The 21,283-nt window shown below is 32.3% G+C and overlaps 1 protein-coding gene and 1 non-coding gene across 5 annotated transcripts; one reads left to right on the top strand and one right to left on the bottom strand.

Moving 5' to 3' along the window:
• Positions 1-6,836: 6,836 nt before the first annotated feature.
• Positions 6,837-10,795, top strand: LOC100252023 (FT-interacting protein 3). Of its 4 annotated transcripts, none has more exons than XM_002278129.4 (3): positions 6,837-7,036; positions 7,739-7,837; positions 8,016-10,795. In XM_002278129.4, the coding sequence occupies exon 3, from the start codon at positions 8,105-8,107 to the stop codon at positions 10,436-10,438; it is 2,334 nt and encodes a 777-aa protein (XP_002278165.1). In that variant the 5' UTR covers positions 6,837-7,036; positions 7,739-7,837; positions 8,016-8,104; the 3' UTR covers positions 10,439-10,795. The 4 variants fall into 4 exon arrangements, with proteins under 4 accessions (XP_002278165.1, XP_010653909.1, XP_019077322.1 ...); XM_010655607.3 differs by having other exon boundaries at positions 7,719-7,837; XM_019221777.2 differs by lacking the exon at positions 7,739-7,837.
• Positions 10,796-14,241: 3,446 nt separating this feature from the next.
• LOC132254235 (small nucleolar RNA U3) lies at positions 14,242-14,451 on the bottom strand. Its single transcript, XR_009466511.1, has one exon. It is a non-coding gene; the product is annotated as a small nucleolar RNA U3 (small nucleolar RNA).
• Positions 14,452-21,283: the final 6,832 nt, after the last annotated feature.

Raw genomic sequence — 21,283 nt, 5'->3', positions numbered from 1 at the left:
CCCCTATAATTAACTTCAAGGACGTTGCAATTAACTTCCACTCAGAAAGATAGATGAGTTTGACATTTAAAGGATGCTGCAATTAACTTCCATATAGAAAGGCTTATAAGAAATATCAAGCTATTCTCTAATGAAGATAGTCCCAGCCAACACCAAATCTTTTGCCACATTCATTATTTGATAGGAATACAAGACAATAAAATAAAACACAAATCGGGAAGAATCCATAAGGAATGAAAACTTCTCTAGACTTGAAAAGATAAAATTGAAAAATGGTATGCTCTTTAGAGGAAATAACAAAGAAGAAAATGAAGCAAAGGCAATATACAATCTTACATCATACATGCAATTTATAATATACTATCATACAAGATAAGGTGCCCCATAAAAGCTATAAAAAGAAAAGAATGAAAAGATCATTCACCTGTACAGCTTTTAGATGGTGTAACAAGTGTGCCATGAAAGCTATAAGAAAAGAAAGGAGTATATTAGATACCATAACAAGGTAGGGGTTTAGTAATCTCACAAACCCCCTTCTTATTTCTCATATTAAACTAGAACTATTAGACCTCGTAGCCTCATTCTTATTCCTCATGTTAACCCTGAACTATAAACAACATAAGCCAATACATTCTCGTCTCTTTCATTAATCAAAAAGTTGCAAGCTCCATACTGCAAAGACAATAATAACTAAATATCACCTCATCATTTTGTGCGATAGATATTTTTAACATCCAACATATCTTGAGAGAAAATCTTGCAAGTTGAATAATGACCATGAAGGATAAGAAAAATGAAATGTATTGGATGGTAAAAAGAGACTTGACAAACTTATTGGATCCCTTGGGACTGGCGGGGCTCAAACCCGCAGCTTCTGCATTGACAAGGCAGAGCTCCAATCAATTCAACTACAATCCCAAATAAATAAACTCGTAACCATAAGAACTCAACAAGCTGCTATAAATAAACACTTACAAACTGCTACAAATAGACGCTTACAAGAACAATTTATGAAACAACAAAAACTTGAGTTCAACCATATAATTCTTTCATGGAAGAAAGATTTTAAAAATCAAACAACTCCATGTAATGATAATTTATTTTATGAACCAAATATTTTAAAAGTCAAACATCTTCATGTCATACTTTTATGGAACATCGTATTACTTCCTGTATAAACCCCAACAATTATCAGCCAAGAAACCCACGATGAATCTTCAAGTGAGTGTTTGCATTCTTTAAAAACCCACGAATCATGACAATACTACCATACAGTGTTCTGATTATATTCTCAGCCTGCTTGTAGTTTTTCAGTTTCAGCTTGCATACCACATTGTTAAGGCTACAACTAACCTCCAGCACTTTAGCCTGCTCCTCTTCTTCACCAAAAGAGGAATCATACTCAATGTACTGTGCTGCCTGCATTGCAAAAAATAAGGTTGAAAATTACGGTTTAGTAGTATACAGCCAACTCTTTACCAACTCGGATGAACCAAAGGTCTATACTGGATCAATAGTGACCCCATCAGCATCAATGGAAACAATTATGATTTACAAACCCATACAGACATGAAATCCATCAGCATGTACAAACACCTCCCTAGATAAGAATGAAATCAATGAAAATAAAAGAAATTATTAAATTAAGTCAGAGAAAAAAATAAAAACTCTTGACCAATAACAACTACAATCTCAGAGCAAAGAACACACGTGCTAATCTGAAAACCTTCTCCAGATTGGGGTGTCGTTCCTTCCAAATTATGCCAGTAAACAATTGATTTAAATAAACACTCTCGAATTGGTACAACCCATTTAAAAACAGACCATCACCCCCTAAATTACTGTTCCAATGCATCTTTATAATTAAACAAAACCTGATCAAATCAGCCTACAAAAGGATAATCAAAACAACAAATCCAATGACCCTTTTCCAAATGTGAGAACCCCATCTCAAAACACATCAATTCCTTCCAAATCACTGGACAGTATCATTCAGCCAACAACTGTTATGGGTCTTCTGTAAAGGTGAGAATCATTTCATGAGTTTTATAAGGATCATCAAGCAGGCAGCAAGCCCTAATTCACTATCTAGCAAATGGAAAGATAGTTATACACCAAAAAACGCTCGTGGGTTGACAAAAAGAATGTCTTAGGCCCTTACAAGCTATCAAAAACCCTTCTCAATCACCAACCCTGAACCCCCACAACAAACATATTCTAGGAAGAGAAATACAAAAAGAGAAAAAGAAAATTAACAAAGGTCACCGTCATCCCCACAAGCAGAAAACAACCCAAAGGTGGGACAATCAACACAATCAATAAACCATCAACCATTCAGAGTTGTGATGGGTTAAAAAAAATATAATAAAATAAACCGAGAAAATTAATGATCACTAAGCAAAGCAGTGAGACCATGTAAGTCGTTTCTTCTTTCTTGGAAGTGTCACATTCCCAGCCTGCGTTCGCCCATCGAAATGATGGGCTTTCCACAACACTTTCTCCAGAAAATCTCTAAGAAAGCGATCCTACCAAACATTATTTAATCTTAATAACATCTATTTAGAATTATTTTAAAATAAAATATGATTAAAATAAAAATATTATATATAATTTTTTTTATTAAATACATTTTTTATTATTAAACAAACTTTTATTCTCCAAAACTATTTTTAAAAGTACTTCTCAAACAAAACTTACCCTGACCCCCTTCTCTCTCCACACTTACCCTTTGGGCCTACAACATCTAGAAAGTCCACCTATCTCCATGACTTAAAACAAGCAAGGGACCACCTGCAAACTAGTCAAATTGATTTTGATGGGATGTATTATGTAACCTCTTAGCGTAGCCTTTATTTATATTTATGCTCTTATCTATCCTAACAATTATAATGTCTTCTTTTTTATCCCTTTCATGCACTTCTCTATATGCTTTTGCTTTTATTTATTTTCCTTTGAAAGTGCCAACTGGTTGAGTCGGGCCCGGCCGGGCAAAACTGAGTCTTACACTTATGAGCCCTTGTTCGATATATCTCATATTTGATTGATAATAGGACCAAATACATTATCATAATTCTTATTTTGTCTCATATTTAATTAATGTTTAGTTTTATTTGATCTTTTCTTTTATTTTTTGTCTCCGTGTATGTTGATACTTTCTCTCAAATTTGGTAATATGCAAACAAAATCTAATCATGTGGAACATTTTCAAGCTAAGAGGGAAAGATTAATGACAAAAGATTTCTTTAATTTAATAAAATAAAATACATGGTACATATTGGGTTGATAGAGTTTCAAAGTAATTTGTTGTTTAAAATATATCATCAATCTAAATTTGTGTTAAAAATATTTGTCAAAGTGATGTCTATGCAGAACATCAAGTTTCATTTTAAAATCACGTTTAGTAATTATTTATGGTTTTTACTTTTTACACAAAAAAAAAAGGTCCGTAAATGTTTACGTGGTTATAAATACTAGATTGATAAATATTTTGGGAGATGGCCTATTGTAGACCCCCGTTTGGGGCTCGTTCTCATTTTTTGCTACAGGTTATTTTCTTTGCCAGGTAGAGGGCTTTTTCAAAAACCAAGTGCAGCCTCGAGAGAGGAAAATATGAATGACAAAAGATTTATTTAATTTAATAAAATATAATAAATGGTACATATTGGGTTGATAGAGTTTTGATTAAAGCAATCTGTTGTTTAAAATATATTCTCAATCTAAACTTGTATTAAAAATATTTGTCAATATTTAAAATATATTTTCAATTTAAACTTGTGTTTAAAATATTTGTCAAAGTAATGCTTACGCATAGCATAAAGTTTCATTTTAAAACCACATTTGGTAATTATTTATGATTTTTACACTAAAAAAAATTATGTAAATATTGACATGGTTATAAATATGAGATTGATAAATATTTTGGGAGATGGTCTATTTTTATTATTTTTTTCTTTAAAGACACTATTTTAACCTTATACTCCGGTTTATAACTAAATTATGTAACCGTTAAATCAAAAGTCCTATCAAAATAATGAATCACAATCAAATGAATCTTTTGAAAATTATAGTTATCATGGTGTAATGTTATTTTTAGTTGTAAGTATTAAGGAAATAAAAAAAATATTATGTTTTGTTTTATTATAAAAAATATATATAATTAAAATTAATATAAAATGTAATAATTTTAATTTTATTTTTATTTTTATTTTATCGTTGAATAAAAAATAAATAATATGAATTAGAAATAATGCATATATAGGGCATCACAGTGAGGTTGGAAGTTGGAACATGTGATCCCCACATTTACCATCCGTCCTTTCTTCTTCTTCTTTTTTGATGCTATGATGGGTGGTTTGAAGTATGAAGGGGAGGTTAGATTAGGTTTCCTTGGTATGGACGTTTCAATACGTAAATTATTCTATCCTACCATTCTCATTTCTCATTGGATTCCAAGTTCCAATTTTCTTTTCCTTTGTCTTGGCTCTCACGAAACAATAGGGACAACGTTAGACGTACTACTTTGAACTATAGTGTGCATAACGACCTTTTTGCCCTTACATGTGAGAGGGTGTTTGTTTGGACGGAAAATGAAATCCGCATCCTATTATTATAAAATCACGCAATCAAAAAGTGGCTCCACATATGTGAATAAAGTGGCTTTTTGGTAATTATTTTCAAAAACAATTTTAAAAACTAGTTTTTAGAACAATTTTTAAAAATTATTTTTATTTTTATAGAATAAAATATTTATTTCCAAACCTAAAATATTTTTAAATGCATTTTAAAAATATTTTTTATATCTAATATTTTATATTTATACCTATTTGTATAATTAATTTTTAAAACAAATTTTAAAAAATAAATAAAAACAATTAAAACATGTCATCTTGAAAATGCCTTATTTTTCATTTTTTTAAGAATAAAAAATTATTCTAAAAAACAATTTCCAAACAAGCTCGTAATATTTTATAATTGTTTCAAGAAACATTCATGATAATTAATGAAAATTGACTCATTTAATAAGTTCGTTCTGAAATTGCGATGATGACCCAGTCTTATGCAAAGAAGTATAATATTTAACATATATAATATACATCTAATATATGTATTAGGACTATGTTTGATTGACTAAATATAATACGAGACATCATAAAATATGTAATAATATGTCTTATTTCATGTTTAATAGTTAATGAGACATGATAAATTATTATGTTTTACTAATCATTGATAAAATATATTATTCATATTTTTTTTTTATATAACTTTCACGTGAGATATGTTAATATTGTAAGATATACATTTTATATATCATGAATTCATTTATTTATTTTTTATATATTATTTATGTTGCAAAATATAATATTTTAACTCATAAATTAAACTGGCAATTGAAAAATCTAAATAAATATTTATAAAGTATATTGTAATTAATACTAATATATATATATATAGAATAATATAATATAATTTTTTTATAAATATGATTAATAAATAAATAATAATTATTTAGTTGATTTTAAATTATTGAATGATTTTTAAATATAAAAAAGTTCAAAATTTTTAATAGATATTATATTGCAAGTATAATTTTTATTTTAAACAAATATTGAACATTTAAAATAACACATATTTTATTTTTATTTTTTATTTATTTTACAAATTAAATATAAGATGATATAATATATATATCATGTACCTTAAATATCATATTCATTTGATATAATATCTAAAAATATCATATCTATTTACAAATAATATCCTAAAATATGTAATACATATCCAATGAGATATTATATATTATGATATACATATCATATTTTATCACATCTAGCCAACCAAAGATAATGTGTAAATTTAAGTGTTGATATATAAGTTACTTAGAAGGAGGTGAACACGTGCTTCGAAGTCCAAATTTTTTCCTTTCATGGATTTAGAAGTCCAAATTTTGTGTTAAAAATACAAATGCTTTTTATAATGGGCTGTTGTGGTGATGAGTTGGGTTGGGCCAGCCCAAAAAAAGCCCAGATATTCGGCCTCGGCCCAAATCAACGTAGTTGGTGGTGTTCAAACGAAGCAAAGAATATCTGACCGCGACACCTGTAAAGGTACAGAACTTAGAAGCTCTTTTGTTCTGTTCACCCCCAACACCACTCCCACGCGTTGCTGTCTCGTAGATTTCTTACGTGGCCTAGCTCTTCCTGACACGTGTCATACAACTGCCGTGAAGCACCGCCCTTTCGTGCTACCCCGATCTCCACTCCGTTGATGACTACACAATGCGAGTACATGCAACTTTATACGTCAGAGAGTGCTGCACACCATTTGTATTGAAATGGTCCAAAAATATCACAAACCTTCCTAAGTTGTTCCAAATATCAATCAAATGCTTCCACAATAAAATATTAAAAAAAATGATTTTTTTTATGCATGTTGTTTCACTGTAAAATATAAAATTAAATAAATTTAATTTAATTATTTAAAAATTTATTAAATTTAAAATTATTTAATTGTTATATACTTAAAATAAATAAAATGATTTTATTTATTTATTTATTAAAACTAGCATTAAAAAGGTGGAAGGTGATGCTAGTGAGATTAGGATGAACCTGGGGGAGGTTTTTGATATATGTACTATAAATAAATGGATAAATAAATTAAAAATAAGTGAGGCACGTGCGTGAGGCCGACCACAGTCTTGGCACGCTTGACCGTTGCCCTGTACAGCAACAGAGAGTAAGAACAAGAGTCTAAGAAATAAAAAATAAAAATAAAATATAAAAAAAAAAAGCGGAAAAAAGAAAAGAAAAGGGAAAAGGTGACAGTGTATTTGGCTTCTATCTTTGTATTCCCCACATATTCAGATCCCACCGAAGCCCTCTCTCTCTAGAGTTTCATTTTCCCTCTGGAAAACTCTTTTTCTCTCTCTTTCTCTTTTCATTATCTATTTGATTTCACTCTCACAAACCCTTCTCTCTACATCGCCTCTAACGCTCAGCATCCTGCTTCTGGGGTTTTGCTAAATCCTTTCCTCGTGGTATGTTTCTCTCTGTACAACCCACCTCATTCAGCTTCTGCGCATTCTTCGTTCTCCTCTTTTTTCTGTGGTTCTTGTGAGCTTTTGTTTGAGCTTTCTTTTGTGCTGTAATGTACTCCGTTTGGTTTCTGAGAAACTGGAGGAAAAAGAAAATGTTCAAGATTTTTTTTTTTTAATTTTTTTAAAATTGATTGTTTTGAGGTTTATGAGAGAAAAATGAAAATAGCTGCTCAACTCAGCTTTTTCCCTCCGAGAAGCAAACAGCAGAAAGGGAAAAGTTTTTTAAGTTACGTTTCTTTCGTTTTCGCAGCAACCAAACATGTTTTTCCTTTAAACCTTTTTTTTTTCCCTTTGTATCGTAGATTGTTTTATCTGTACTGTTTTCATCTCTGCTCTGGTGCTCTCTATTTCGGTACGAGATTCAGACGTTATGCGGCGTTTAGCGACTGAGAAATGGAGAAAAAAAGGAAACAAAAAGAAGTTTTGAAATATTTTTCTTTTTCATTATTATGGTGTGTGAAAACACAAGCAAGAAGGACGATAAACTCAGCTGAGGTTTTCTTTTCTTTTTCCCCTCCTGAGAACCAAACGGCAGAAAATGGAAATCGTCAAATTACATTTTCCTTTCCTTTTTCTTTTTTCCTCCGTTTTCCTAGGAAATGAACCAGTGTTACTATTTCAGATGCGGCTTTGATTTTACAGGGTTCCAGCATTCGGATCGGAACGTTTTGAAGCAGCTTTGTTGATAGTCCAGTTCAATGCTTCTTCACGTATCGGAGATCTAGGGTTTCAAGTGTATAGGTTGCCATTGTGCTTTCATTTATTGTCGTTTTGGCTTCTATTTAACTATCCGTTGCACATCTGACGTTTGTTTTGCTTTGAAATGTTCAAAATTTGTGATATTTTCCATTCCGCATATATAGGCATCTGAGTTTGTTCTTCTCTAACGGCTAATCGAATCTAAATTCCGATCTGTTAGGGATTAAGGGGTTTTCGAAATTTTGAACCCCGTTTCGGCTTCTATAATACTCGACCGTTGCTTCAAGTTCTCCCCTTGAGAATCAGAAAATGCACAGACCACCACCTGACGATTTTTCTCTGAAGGAGACCTCTCCCCACCTCGGTGGGGGAAAGGTCACCGGGGATAAGCTCACAAGCACATATGACCTCGTTGAGCAAATGCAATATCTATATGTTCGTGTTGTTAAAGCAAAAGATTTACCATCAAAGGACGTTACAGGAAGCTGTGACCCGTATGTTGAAGTTAAGCTTGGAAACTATAAGGGCACCACACCACATTTTGAGAAGAAAACTAATCCAGAATGGAACCGGGTGTTTGCTTTCTCAAAAGATCGGATGCAGGCTTCAATGCTGGAGGTTATAGTGAAAGATAAGGATTTTGTGAAGGATGACTACATAGGTCGGGTTGTATTTGATCTCAATGAGGTTCCAAAGCGGGTTCCCCCGGACAGTCCTCTGGCACCTCAGTGGTATAGGTTGGAGGACAGAAAGGGGGACAAGGTTAAAGGAGGAGAGCTGATGTTGGCCGTTTGGATGGGTACTCAAGCAGATGAAGCATTTCCGGATGCATGGCATTCTGATGCTGCAGCGGTCAGTGGTAGTGATGGTCTTGCAAATATGAGATCAAAGGTGTATCTCTCGCCTAAGCTATGGTATCTGAGGGTTAATGTGATTGAAGCTCAGGACCTGCAACCAACTGATAGAGGTCGGTATCCTGAAGTTTTTGTGAAGGCTATTCTAGGAAATCAGGCTCTGAGAACTAGAATTTCTCAGATCAAATCCATCAATCCAATGTGGAATGAGGATTTGATGTTTGTGGCATCTGAGCCATTTGAGGAGCCCTTGATTTTGAGTGTGGAAGATAGGGTTGGAAACAACAAAGATGAGGTCTTGGGGAGGTGTGCAATTCCTTTACAGTATGTGGATAGAAGGTTTGATCATAAAATTATGAACTCGAGGTGGTTTAATCTTGAGAAACATATTGTTGTGGATGGGGAGCAAAAGAAGAAGGAGATCAAGTTTGCAAGCAGGATTCATTTGAGGATCTGTTTGGAGGGTGGTTATCATGTTCTGGATGAGTCAACACACTACAGTAGTGATCTTAGACCAACAGAAAAACGGTTGTGGAAGTCTAGCATTGGCGTTCTGGAATTGGGGATTTTGAATGCTCAGGGGTTGTTGCCGATGAAGACGAAAGATGGGCGGGGAACGACTGATGCTTATTGTGTGGCCAAATATGGTCAAAAGTGGGTTAGGACGAGGACAATCATAGATAGCTCTACTCCCAAGTGGAATGAGCAATACACATGGGAGGTTTATGACCCATGTACTGTCATAACTATTGGGGTGTTTGACAACTGTCACTTGCATGGAGGTGATAAGGCTGGAGGAGCGACCAAGGACTCGAGGATTGGAAAGGTAAGAATTCGCCTTTCAACCCTTGAGACTGATCGTGTTTATACACACTCATACCCACTTCTTGTCTTACATCCAACTGGGGTGAAGAAGATGGGTGAAATTCATTTGGCTGTGAGGTTTACTTGCTCATCTTTGCTTAATATGATGCATATGTACTCACAACCACTGTTGCCAAAAATGCACTACCTTCATCCGTTAACTGTTAATCAGCTAGATAGCTTGAGGCATCAGGCCACCCAGATTGTCTCAATGAGGCTGAGCCGTGCCGAGCCACCACTGAGAAAAGAAGTGGTGGAGTATATGCTGGATGTGGGTTCCCACATGTGGAGTATGAGAAGAAGCAAAGCCAACTTTTTCAGGATCATGGGGGTTTTGGGTGGGCTAATTGCTGTGGGAAAATGGTTTGATCAGATATGCAATTGGAAGAACTCCATTACAACCGTCCTGATTCACATATTGTTCTTTATACTGGTCATGTATCCTGAGCTCATTTTACCCACAATTTTCCTCTATCTTTTCTTGATTGGAGTTTGGTACTTCAGATGGAGGCCAAGGCATCCTCCACACATGGACACTCGTCTCTCCCATGCTGATTCTGCACATCCTGATGAACTGGATGAAGAATTCGATACATTTCCAACTTCCCGGCCTTCTGATGTTGTAAGGATGAGATATGATCGATTGAGAAGTATTGCAGGGAGGATTCAGACTGTGGTTGGTGACTTGGCAACTCAAGGGGAGAGGCTGCAATCTTTGCTGAGCTGGCGAGACCCGAGAGCTACAGCTCTGTTTGTGCTTTTCTGTTTGGTTGCTGCCATAGTTCTGTATGTTACACCTTTTCAGGTTGTGGCTCTTTTGACAGGATTTTATGTGTTGAGACATCCCAGGTTCCGTCATAAGCTTCCTTCAGTGCCCCTGAATTTCTTCAGGAGGTTGCCAGCCAGAACTGACTGCATGTTATGAGCAAGCAAACTGGCATTATGCAATTCATGTGATGCGGTATTGCATTGGATTTGCCCGTTATGTTTTCTTCTTTTCCCTTTTCCAGTCAGTGAAGAAGATGTAGAAACAAATGGAGCTTGTTTGTTTTCTTTCCATTAGCTGCGAATGTTGGGACCTGGTATGATATGTAACCTCTCCCTTGAAGCTTAGTAGGTTTTGTGGATTTGTGTTTTATTTATGTCATTTATAGGATTTCTGTTTCAAACTTTGTGTCTTGACTCCATGGTAATCAATCCATGTTGATTTGTAATTTTGTAGGCCGTGATTTGAGTTTCTCTGTGCTATATCCTTAATTACTAGCTGGTTTCTTTAATGGCACATCTGCTCCCATCCCAGTAAATCTTGTTTCTGATTGTATCTTGGTTGATTTGTCTGTCATCATCCATTCATTGTGGCTGCATTTTCTATGCTGAGCTTGTTTTGATTAAACAAAGCTAGATTCTTTTTCTTGCAGATGAGAGGTGTCCATGTAAAACAGCTAATACCAAAGCAAACCAAAGCTAGATTGTTTTACTTGTAAAACAGAGTTTGGTCTGTACATTATAGCGATTCCTTGCTAGTTTGTTTCCTTCTTAAGCCAAATGATCTAGTATGTTGTTTATCATATTCATGTGGAATTTAGTGATAGTAATTTATTATATTATACTGATTTCTTTGTGAAATAATCTGGGCATGCTTGTACTTGGACAATGAACAAAACACATTCTTTGCTGCTTCATTGTCCCTTTGTTTATTCCAGGGAAATAGCAAATGATGGAGTCAATACGATTGCCTTAAGCCATTTGTTTTCTTAGTTGCCATCTTCTTTGAACAATGAACAACAGCGCATGCTTGATCAGATTAGGGCTAGATGTTGGCTTTGTATGATTCCTTAATGTGATTTTTTTTGGTTCAAAAAATGGGCTAATATGAAACTTGCCATTGCCGCACTTGAACTGGGAAAATTTTTGGTGAGTTTTAACCGTAAAGACATGCTGTAAAAAATGTGTTGTGAGAAAAATGCAGTGTTGAGAAGATACTTTTGCCCTCTAGTTGAAAGATGGGTTTACTTGACTGTGTGCCTACTGCTTTTCTGGAGTAACTTGTCTATTTTCAACAGCTATTTTTTGACCACGGGGGTACGTGATAAAGGTTTTGGGGGTAGAAAATGGCTCATTGATTCATGGAATTTTGTAGCCTCTTCAGATTTTGGATGTTTGTTTGGGGACCTGTGCTGTCTTTTACCTTTACAACCTGTAACCAGACTTTCACTACTTGTCTTTTCCTCTTTGTAGTTGTAGGTGCCCCTTAAGGTCATTTAGGGCTGTGTTTGGATCCTTCACCAAAATGCATGTAAGGATTAAGGATATACCCAAAATGATGTATGAATGATACTATCTGAAAATATATACACACCAATATATAAGGTGGGGTTGTGTGTAGCTTTCGAGCCAAATATATAAAGTAGGGCCACTTTGATGCGTCTATTTTTTACATTTTGTGAATAGATGTGAGTCATCCATCTTTATTATTCATGGGCCAGGAGTATCTGTGGTGGGGAAGGTTGTAGTGGATGGAAACACCACTTGACTACCCGAGTTGTCCGAGTTGAGAAGCTCAAAGCTTAAATGCCCTTCTCATTGAACCCAATCTTGATGGTGATCAATAAAGACATACTACCACTTCAGTCTCAGAAATGGGAAACACACAGCCTCGATGCCCCTTCTCATTGAACCCTTTCAATTTTTTATTTTATTTTTTTGAAGGAAAACTCTATGACATTGAAGAGGTACCATACCTAAATTTCATACCCCATCACATTATGTCTACCCTTTCCTGCAAATATTTTTCATATATTGGTCACATTTTTTCTTACCTTACACGACATAATCCCATTTTCTAGCCAATCTTGTTGCCTTGAACGCCCAAGAAACCCGAAGAATATGGCATTTCTTGATCACATTGGAGCAAGTGCACGCATGGCCTGTGTGCAATGTCCCAACTTGGAAGAACACATATCTTAGGGAGTAGAAATGGGTGTGGTCTGAAAAAGGTGAAGGTGATGGAGACCTCTTCTTCACAACAGAGGCATTTTGGTAAAATCTCTCACAGAGGCGAAAGTGGGAATATGCTACACACACCTTGAATTGGACTTTTGTGATGCATCATGCCCCACAAGAATCCATCACATGCTTCCAGTATATGCGTCTTATGCTTTATGGGTAAAGAAATAAAGCTGGATGCTTTTGCTTTTCTTTGGGCCTTCGGTTCCACTGTAGAATTTTTTTCAAAGCACACACAAAAGCATTAACCATGGCTTCTTTTTTGGGTGATGTGGGGACTAGCGTCGAGTGTTTCTCCTGCTTCATTCTCTTATTTTTAGTCATCAAATGTCCAGTTTAGTAGCCCTGAATGTGTGAGTTGGAAGATTATATCCTCATAAGTAAATCCATATTTGGTTGCTACAATTTATTCCCAATTCCAAACTCTCCTTTATGGTTATATGGAATCACTTTTTTGCTTTTAAAAAGAGCTTAAGAAAGAAGTAAGGATGATTACACTTCTATCAAAGCCAATTTGTTTAATATTTAAGTGAAAATTTCAAACTAGCAATATAATTTTTAAAATCCGTATATTAAAAATAAAATAAAATATATTAATAATAAAATAAAAATTGATAAACATTATTAACAAAATAAATAATTGTACGAAAACCTAATAAAAATAAGATAAACCCATTTTATTGCACTCTTTTTAAGATGTTTGGTGGACATGTTTTTTCTTGGTACCTCAACCCATCTAACTTTTGGTCTTCCTTTTGCCCTTCCAAGCCTCAACTTGGGTCTTGAGCCCATATCAACTAGTCTTCTCCCTTATCCATCAAGTAAAATGCTCTTTAAAATGAAGAATATGATGAGGATTTTAAATTACTTAATAACTATTTTCGAAAATAATTTTGCAAAAATGGTTTTTGAATTATTTTTTGATTTTTGTAAAACAAAAATCTGTTTGAAAACTTAAAATATTTTTAACATATTTTTAATATTTTTAAATATGTTTTAAAAATAATTTTTGTATTTATTGTTTTATTTTTAATCATTCCACATGTTTATATAATTAATTTTTAAAACAATCTTTAGAAAATAAATGAAAATAATAGAAATAACTAAAAAATGCTTTATGAAAATACTATATTTTCTGTTTTTAAGAATAAAAAATAAAAAATAATTTTTGATTATCAAACATGTTTTTTGTGTTTTTTGTTTTGGAGAATTTTAAAAAATAATTCCCAAATAAATCCTTATTTTCTCCATTTCCATATGATGAAAAACGGAATTGTAAATTCTTTTATTTAGTTTATCCTTAAAAACAAAATAAAATGAAATATAACAAGAATTACTTAAAAATTGGTACATTTTTTGTTCTCAATATCAAACGAATAATAGAGAATATGGTAGAAAAATATTAAAAAAATTTCTTCTTTTCATCATCCGAATCAAATTTTTAGGATTCAATCCATGAAGAAATTGAAGCTGACATACTCAGCATCATTTGAAGCCACCGGAATGGTAATTAGTTGGGCCAGGTTGTTGAGCCCCTGGATTAGTCAGGTTCTAGCATTCCCAAAATTTAAGTTTATCATTTGGGTTAGCCCATATCAATAGGTTGGGTTGGTCCAGTGTCACCCGGAACAAATTTTGATCATACCTTCGGCCCAGCCTATACTTAAAAATGACGCCTGACACGTAAAAAATATTTAAAAAAAGAAAAAAAAATTGATTAGTAGCCTGTCATACAACCGCATGACCAACCAGGCCGGTCTGAGCCGACTTGGTACGATCCTCTACCGTCTGATGATCCAAAATCACTCAACCGTTAATCACGCTCTGATCATGCGGTCCCGATTCATCCACCAGGCTTTGATTCCTATCTCCTTAGAACTCGAATATACAGAGGTACAACCTACAGAACAGATCCTGTCCAAGTAAGGTCGTGGCCGTAGAGTCAAAGCTGTCATCTTAAATCCCTACATTTTTCCTTTCGCTTTCTCAACGTGGGACGAACTGAACGTCGTCGTTTTATTGTTGTAGCCCATCCTTTAAGTAACAAGTGTACATGGCCCAGCCCATACTAATGGGCCTGCTGGGTTTAACGCTGAGGCCCTTTTTTATTTATTTTTGAACAAAAATCAATGACGTCTGACAAGCTAAAGTCAGACCATTCAGCAAAATAAGTAAAAAATAAAGAAATAACTTAACATGTAAATATCTTCACTTTTGAAAACTTCCGGAAGATTTGCATATAAATTCAACAAAAGCCCTTCACATTCTACCTTCAAACTTGGGCTTTTGACTTCTCATTTTGATCGAAAGAAAGGTGCTGCTTCTTTTTCCCTTTGTAAGAAATTACTTCAAAGATGTTTGTCAATCTGATTCTACAGTGCTATTCTCATTCAACAAAATGGGCAATTCATATCATTCTTAATAATAATAATAATAATAATAATAATAATAATAATAATTTATCTCGAATTCAAAATAAAACCGACCATAAGATGATTATGATATTTTCCTTAAATTTATTGAGTAAAAATAGTAGTGATGCTTTATGTCATTTGATTAATGTAAAAGACGTTTATGTATTATGTTCAATGTAAACCTTAGTGATAATCCGATACCTAATATATAGAATTTAGGAGACAATGTAGGGAAAAAAAGCCAAATATAGTTGAAAATTTAGAACTCGGTTTTTTGTCAATGAGCCAAGTTCAGTCAATTCATGATATGCCATCTTGTCAAAGGAAGCTTAGTCCAAATGACCCTCACTAGTTTCTAAGTCTAAGCTTAAAAACCCATTATTTATGGGTAACCCTAGAATTTGGATTTTGGACTACATAGCTAAAGTCTATTTGGGATAGATAGAAACTAAAGCTAATTAGTCATAATTTTAAAGGGCTATTAATGTTATAAAAATTGTATTAAATACAAAATATCTTTCTATGACAAAAGCATTTTTTAGAGCAAAAAGTCTTTTTAATAAAATTAGTCCAACAAGTATAAAAGTTTTCATTAATATTAAATTTAATATTTTAAAATATTTTATTTTTCTATACCTTTCAAATAATTTTTCAAAACTATTACTAAAAGGAAGGAAAAAAAAAACCTAAAAAACCCTTGTTTTGATAATGAATTTGAGTTTTTTTAATCACTCATGCGTTACTTAGACATTTTAAATTGTTTTTTTCTAAATACTTGTGTATACATGAGCTTGTTTTATAGCAATAGTAATTAATCGTTGTTGTTTCTCGGAGACCCACCAAAGCACCAAAGTCAGGATAAACATATCAAAGTGCTTTAAAATTCATAAGTTACCTGATTGCTTGATTTTTTTTTCTTAAGCATACATGCGACACTTAGAAAACTCGAGAAGGCTAAACTTGAGGAGTTGTGGTGAAGAGGAAGCAAAAGAATGAAGAGGTTGAGGGGGGCAAGTGGGACATATGAATTGAATAGAAAGATGGAAGCAAGTGGAGAAGCCTAACAGAAAAGGGAGGCCCCCATTCAATGTGGTTTATAGACGAAACAGAAACCCTAGAAAAAGCTTGACAAAGGGATGAAGACTTGCTATATTTAGAAACTGAAAAAGGGACCATGGCCCCCACTTAGTGTTTTGGATTTGTTGATGGGTGTGGAATTATTATTATAAGGCCCATGTTACCCTCCCACAACCCCTACAACAGAAGGACCCATCCTAGTCTAAAAACAAAGCCTAAAGCCTTTGCTAAATTTAGTAAAATCTTTTATCTCCTCCACTTCCATCCAACAACAAATTTAATATATACATTGATTTTAGAAGATGCCCATAAGATGAGATGAGATGCCCCACCAAAACCCTTTTGCTCTTTTTGGTGACTAAACCCTTGATTCCGTACATTATGTGAAATGGGTTTTTGGATGCCTTCTTCTCTTTCCTTCAAGTCTCAAGTCGTGTAGCATAACTGCACTTGACTTTTATGGTAAAAGGAGGCCCTCCTTGGGAACTTGGTTATGGCCTTATGGGGACTTGACCATTTTGCTTTGAATTCGAATGTCTACCCTTCCTTTTCTTTTCATGGTCGCCTGAGTAAGTTCAAGAGGGGAATTAAAATTTAGTCCCCCGTTTTAATCCATATGTGATTAAGAAGGATGTGTTTAATAGTGATTGTAAAAAGTATTTTTAATTTTTCTAATAATTAAAAGATAAAAATTTTTAAATATTAAAAATGTTAAAAACGTTTTCTAAAACTATTCTTAAACAGATTCTAAATTTATATAATTTAAAAATAATTTTAGTATAAATAAATATAACCAATATAGCAAATCAAAACTATATGTCCAAAATGGTCGTACATGAAAATATGTAACTTTTGAATTTAATTTTAAAAAGGTAACAAAATTTTTTAAACTCATTTATTAAATAACTTATGGTTATTTAATATAAAAGTCATAAAAATATTAGAAATTATTGTTTAGAACAATTTTCTATTTTCCAAAATAAAAAACACAAAACATATTTGGTAATCAAAAACCGTTTTTTGTTTTCTGTTCTTAAGAACAAAAAATATAATGTTTTTAGAAAACATCTTTTTATTATTTTATATTATTTTCACTTGTTTTTTAAAGATTGTTTTAAAAAATAATTACATAAACATGTAAAATGATTAAAAATAAAATATTAGATATAAAAATTATTTTTAAAATATTAAAAATAGGTTAAAAATATTTTAACCTTTCAAACAAACTTTTATTATACAAAAATCAAAAAACAAATTTTCAGAATTGTTTTCGAAAACAAATACTAATTAGACCCTTATTTTCCCCAAAAACCTTATTTTGCTTTACAAAGTAAGTTATTCCATGTTTAATAGAGATTTCATAATATTATTGATTTTAATTTTAATTTGAACTTCTAGTTAAAGTATAAAATAAAAAATTACTAAAATATTCATTCAATTTTTACAGTATCATGTCACAATTAAAAAATATATATACTTTAAAAAATCTCTTATTGGAGCATCTTTATTCTTGGCCATAAAGCTCCTTTGTATTTTTTTATTTACTTATTCAAGTCTTTGTGTTTGATTCAAAGAAAGTAGCAAAAAAAAAAAAAAAAAAAAGGAAAATCAGATATCTATATATGTAAGTTGTGTATTGAATAAGTTGTGTTGAAGTGTTGGGCATGGCATATATACTCAGCTAATTAATAAGATGCCCTTAGTTGACCAAATGCTATTTTCTAATAGTCAATTCAAGAATAATTGCCCAAAGTCTTTTATTGATCACATGGTACAAAATAATTAGTCAGAACAATAACATTTCAACATAGAGAAGGATTGATCCATTGAATACAGACACTAAACCCTAATAAAATATTAGGGTTTTTAGAAAGATTTATGCTGTCAAATACAAACCCTAATAAAATACCAGGGTTTTAATAGAGAAGAAGAGTGATTTATGGGGTTATTTATTATTATTATTATTATTATTTTACTTTAGTCATGTCTACTTTTGAAAGTGTCATATGTATATTTCCAAATTTGACTGCCCTTAAAAATGATTTATTTTAATTTTTATATTTTAGTAGTAGTGCCATCTATGTGGGTTTGTAGTATTTTGAACAAGTTTTGCTATTTAAAGAGTCGCTAACAAGATTGGGTGACCTAATGAATTTTGTACCAACAAACCAAATTGAAGATAGCAAATAAAAAAATCACCAATCAGACATCATAAAGAATCTAGCAAGAGCAATAGACCATGGGGGAGTTAAAGGGCCAACATTAAGTGACTAAAAAATTGTAACTTTTATATTATCAAGCTCAAATTTCATTATTGAATATGATTTTGACTTTCATATTGTAGGAATCAAGAGATTACCTACATCAACCAACACACTAAATTTTCTAATGTATGTAGAGGGATATGGTACCGGAAAGACATTGTAGGCCTGCATCAATTTCCTTGAATAAGTAAAGCATTAGATGTTATGAGACATAAATAAATTTAATCTTTATAAAATTTAAAAAGGTAATTAATATATATATTTATATATACACGAGAATCTATTATGATACTATTTATAATGATTTGCAATTAGCTTTGGGCTTAAAAGGACATTCACAACTATAAATTCGTTAATAAAATTAAGAGAAGTTTATATATATATATATATATATATATATATATTAATCATTATTGATCGAGGATTGTTTCTGATAACATTTATAATGATTTGTAGTTCATTTTGGGCCTAAAAAGACACTCACAACTTTAAAATGTATCAATAAAATTAAGAGGGGTTTATACATATTATATATCCAATATATATCGGATTAAGAGGAGTTTATATCAATTACTAGTGGTTGATGATCAATTTTAATACAAATTATAATGATTTGTAGTTTACTTTGGGCCTAAAAAGATGCTCATAACTTTAAAACACATCAATAAGATCAAGAATTAGTTTGATAATAATTTTAAGAAAAGTTTTCAATATTTTAAAATTTTTATTATTTAAATATTAAAAAGATTAGAAACGTTTTTTAGAATCATTACTAAACACACTCTAAGAAGAATTTATACATATATCTAATGTGGGATATCACATTAAAATATAAAACAATAAATACTTATTCATTATTGATCACCCTTCCCTTGAACCTGAATTGGTCGAGAGAGATGAACTCGCACCATATTTTAGAACCTTCAAGTCGAAACCCCCAACTAGATGGCATTCTAGAACTTAAATAATACATTTAAGAGCTCTAGTGATCTATTCAAGGGAAGGTCACCAATAGTTGATAGGTCATTCCCACCCCCCCTTACCTGTCTTTTGACTCCTCATTCCACTAATCCGTTATTCGATGTGGGATATTATGTTTGAGCATAAACAATAGATATTTGTTCGTTTACTCGATTTCAATAAATAAGTCCGGGCTTAGATTCACATAAGAATAGGTAACAAAAATGTTATACTTGGACTATTCAACTATACTACTCACATTTTTATTCAAGGGTTGCATATCAAACCATAATTTCTAAATTAGGGTTCTAGTTGACATTAATATATTGTTGCTTTTCACTATAGAAATATGGACTCAGCGAATGGGAGGAGTTGGTGGAAACCCAAGGTAGAGCATGCTTAGAATGGCATTAAGAAGGCCTAAATCATATAATTATTAAAATATTTTACTTTTGTGGATGTGTTCTGATATACCTAATCCAAATAGTTTGTTTCTTTCCTAATTAAATATTTTGCCTCCTAGAGAGGGAGGTTGAAGCCAGGCTCAGGTCCAAGAGGAACAAAAACAAAACATATACATTAATTAATCAAACTCAAATCCTACTTTCCAATGTCCTCCATTTATTTATTCATAATCTAGACAATAAAAAACTTCTTTGATCATGACAGTTGAAATAAGAAAAATTCTTCTAACCACCTTGTGTTCAAATATGCACAAAGCAATGGTGATGAGACTACCCAAAAAAATAAAAATAAAATATTGTATTATTTTTTAAAATTTTTTTTTTCATTTACTAAACAAAACAAAAAAATTCTAGTCAATGGAAATAATATATGCATTTATATACACAATCAATACAAGATTCATGTATTGTTGCAAGTTGAATAAAGTTTCTTGGAGGATTACCATATACAATAATAGTAATAAGGTTTTGGTAGGTGAAACGCACACTTGACTTGGAAAATCCCCACATTGACGCAGTAGAAGAAAATGCAGTAAATTTCTATGGAAGGGGGTGATATTTTCTTGGGAAAATTGATGGCATTATGTTGTTTAGCATTATCTCTATTTTGACTAGTGATTTCCATTTGGGCCATAGAGTCTTGAGGTTAATTGTTTTTAATGGGGAGGTTTCTAAATGAAGACAAATGGATCACCCAAAAATGGAGGAAAAAAAAAAAGAGGAAAGGATGAAGAAGATGACTTTTGATGAAGAAAATTATTAGTAAATAAAATTGTGTTTGGAAGGTGGGAAAAAGTGCTGCAAGACAAACTGAGAAAAACAAGGAGAATAATATATGCTTCCTGGTCAGTATAATCAGAGGAAGATCTTTTTAGAACTCCAAAATCTAATTTATGACTCTTACTAATTCATACCCCTTTGCTTGGCCTTTTCCCTTTTTCCTTGGATTGTGTTCAAATTTTATTTCTCTTTGATACTGGTAAAAGAAACTATGCTGAATAAAGCAACTTTTTCAAAAGCAATAGCGATGGAAATTGATTTCCTTTTCTTGTTCTTCTCACTAGATTTCTTGCAATGGGATCTCCTTTGAGCAACTCTAGAAAGATCGCTTTCCCTAGAAACCCACCATTTATTTCACCATGAAAGTGACTTCATGATTTCATCTATCCTCACCAATCATAAGCTGCAATTCTATGGATTTGATTTATTTGCTATTCTAATTATAATTAATTATTGTTTAATAGTATGATATGGATTTTAAGCTCAAATCCAATAAATTAAAACTTTTTAAAAAACTTATAATTCAACATGCCATCAGAGCCTGACTTAGAGGATGTCATGGGTTCGGTATCTTCTTTTCCTAATTTGCAATTTTATGATATTTTTTCACATGTTGGTATGAGATTACGTGTAAAGGAAGGTATTAAGAAATATATGCTTAATTTTTTTAAAAAACTAGTAATTCAGTAATTATAAATCATAACAAATATTATTATTATTATTATTATTATTTTGCTTTTATACTTCGATTGAAAGTTGAAGCTCAAGTTAAAATCATAAATTTTAAAGGATTATATTAATAATA

Source organism: Vitis vinifera, chromosome 8, assembly GCF_030704535.1.
Source record: "Vitis vinifera cultivar Pinot Noir 40024 chromosome 8, ASM3070453v1".
Taxonomy (NCBI): Eukaryota; Viridiplantae; Streptophyta; class Magnoliopsida; order Vitales; family Vitaceae; genus Vitis; species Vitis vinifera.
The sequence above is the reverse complement of the archived record's forward strand: the minus strand, read 5'-3'. Positions and strand labels throughout refer to the sequence as shown.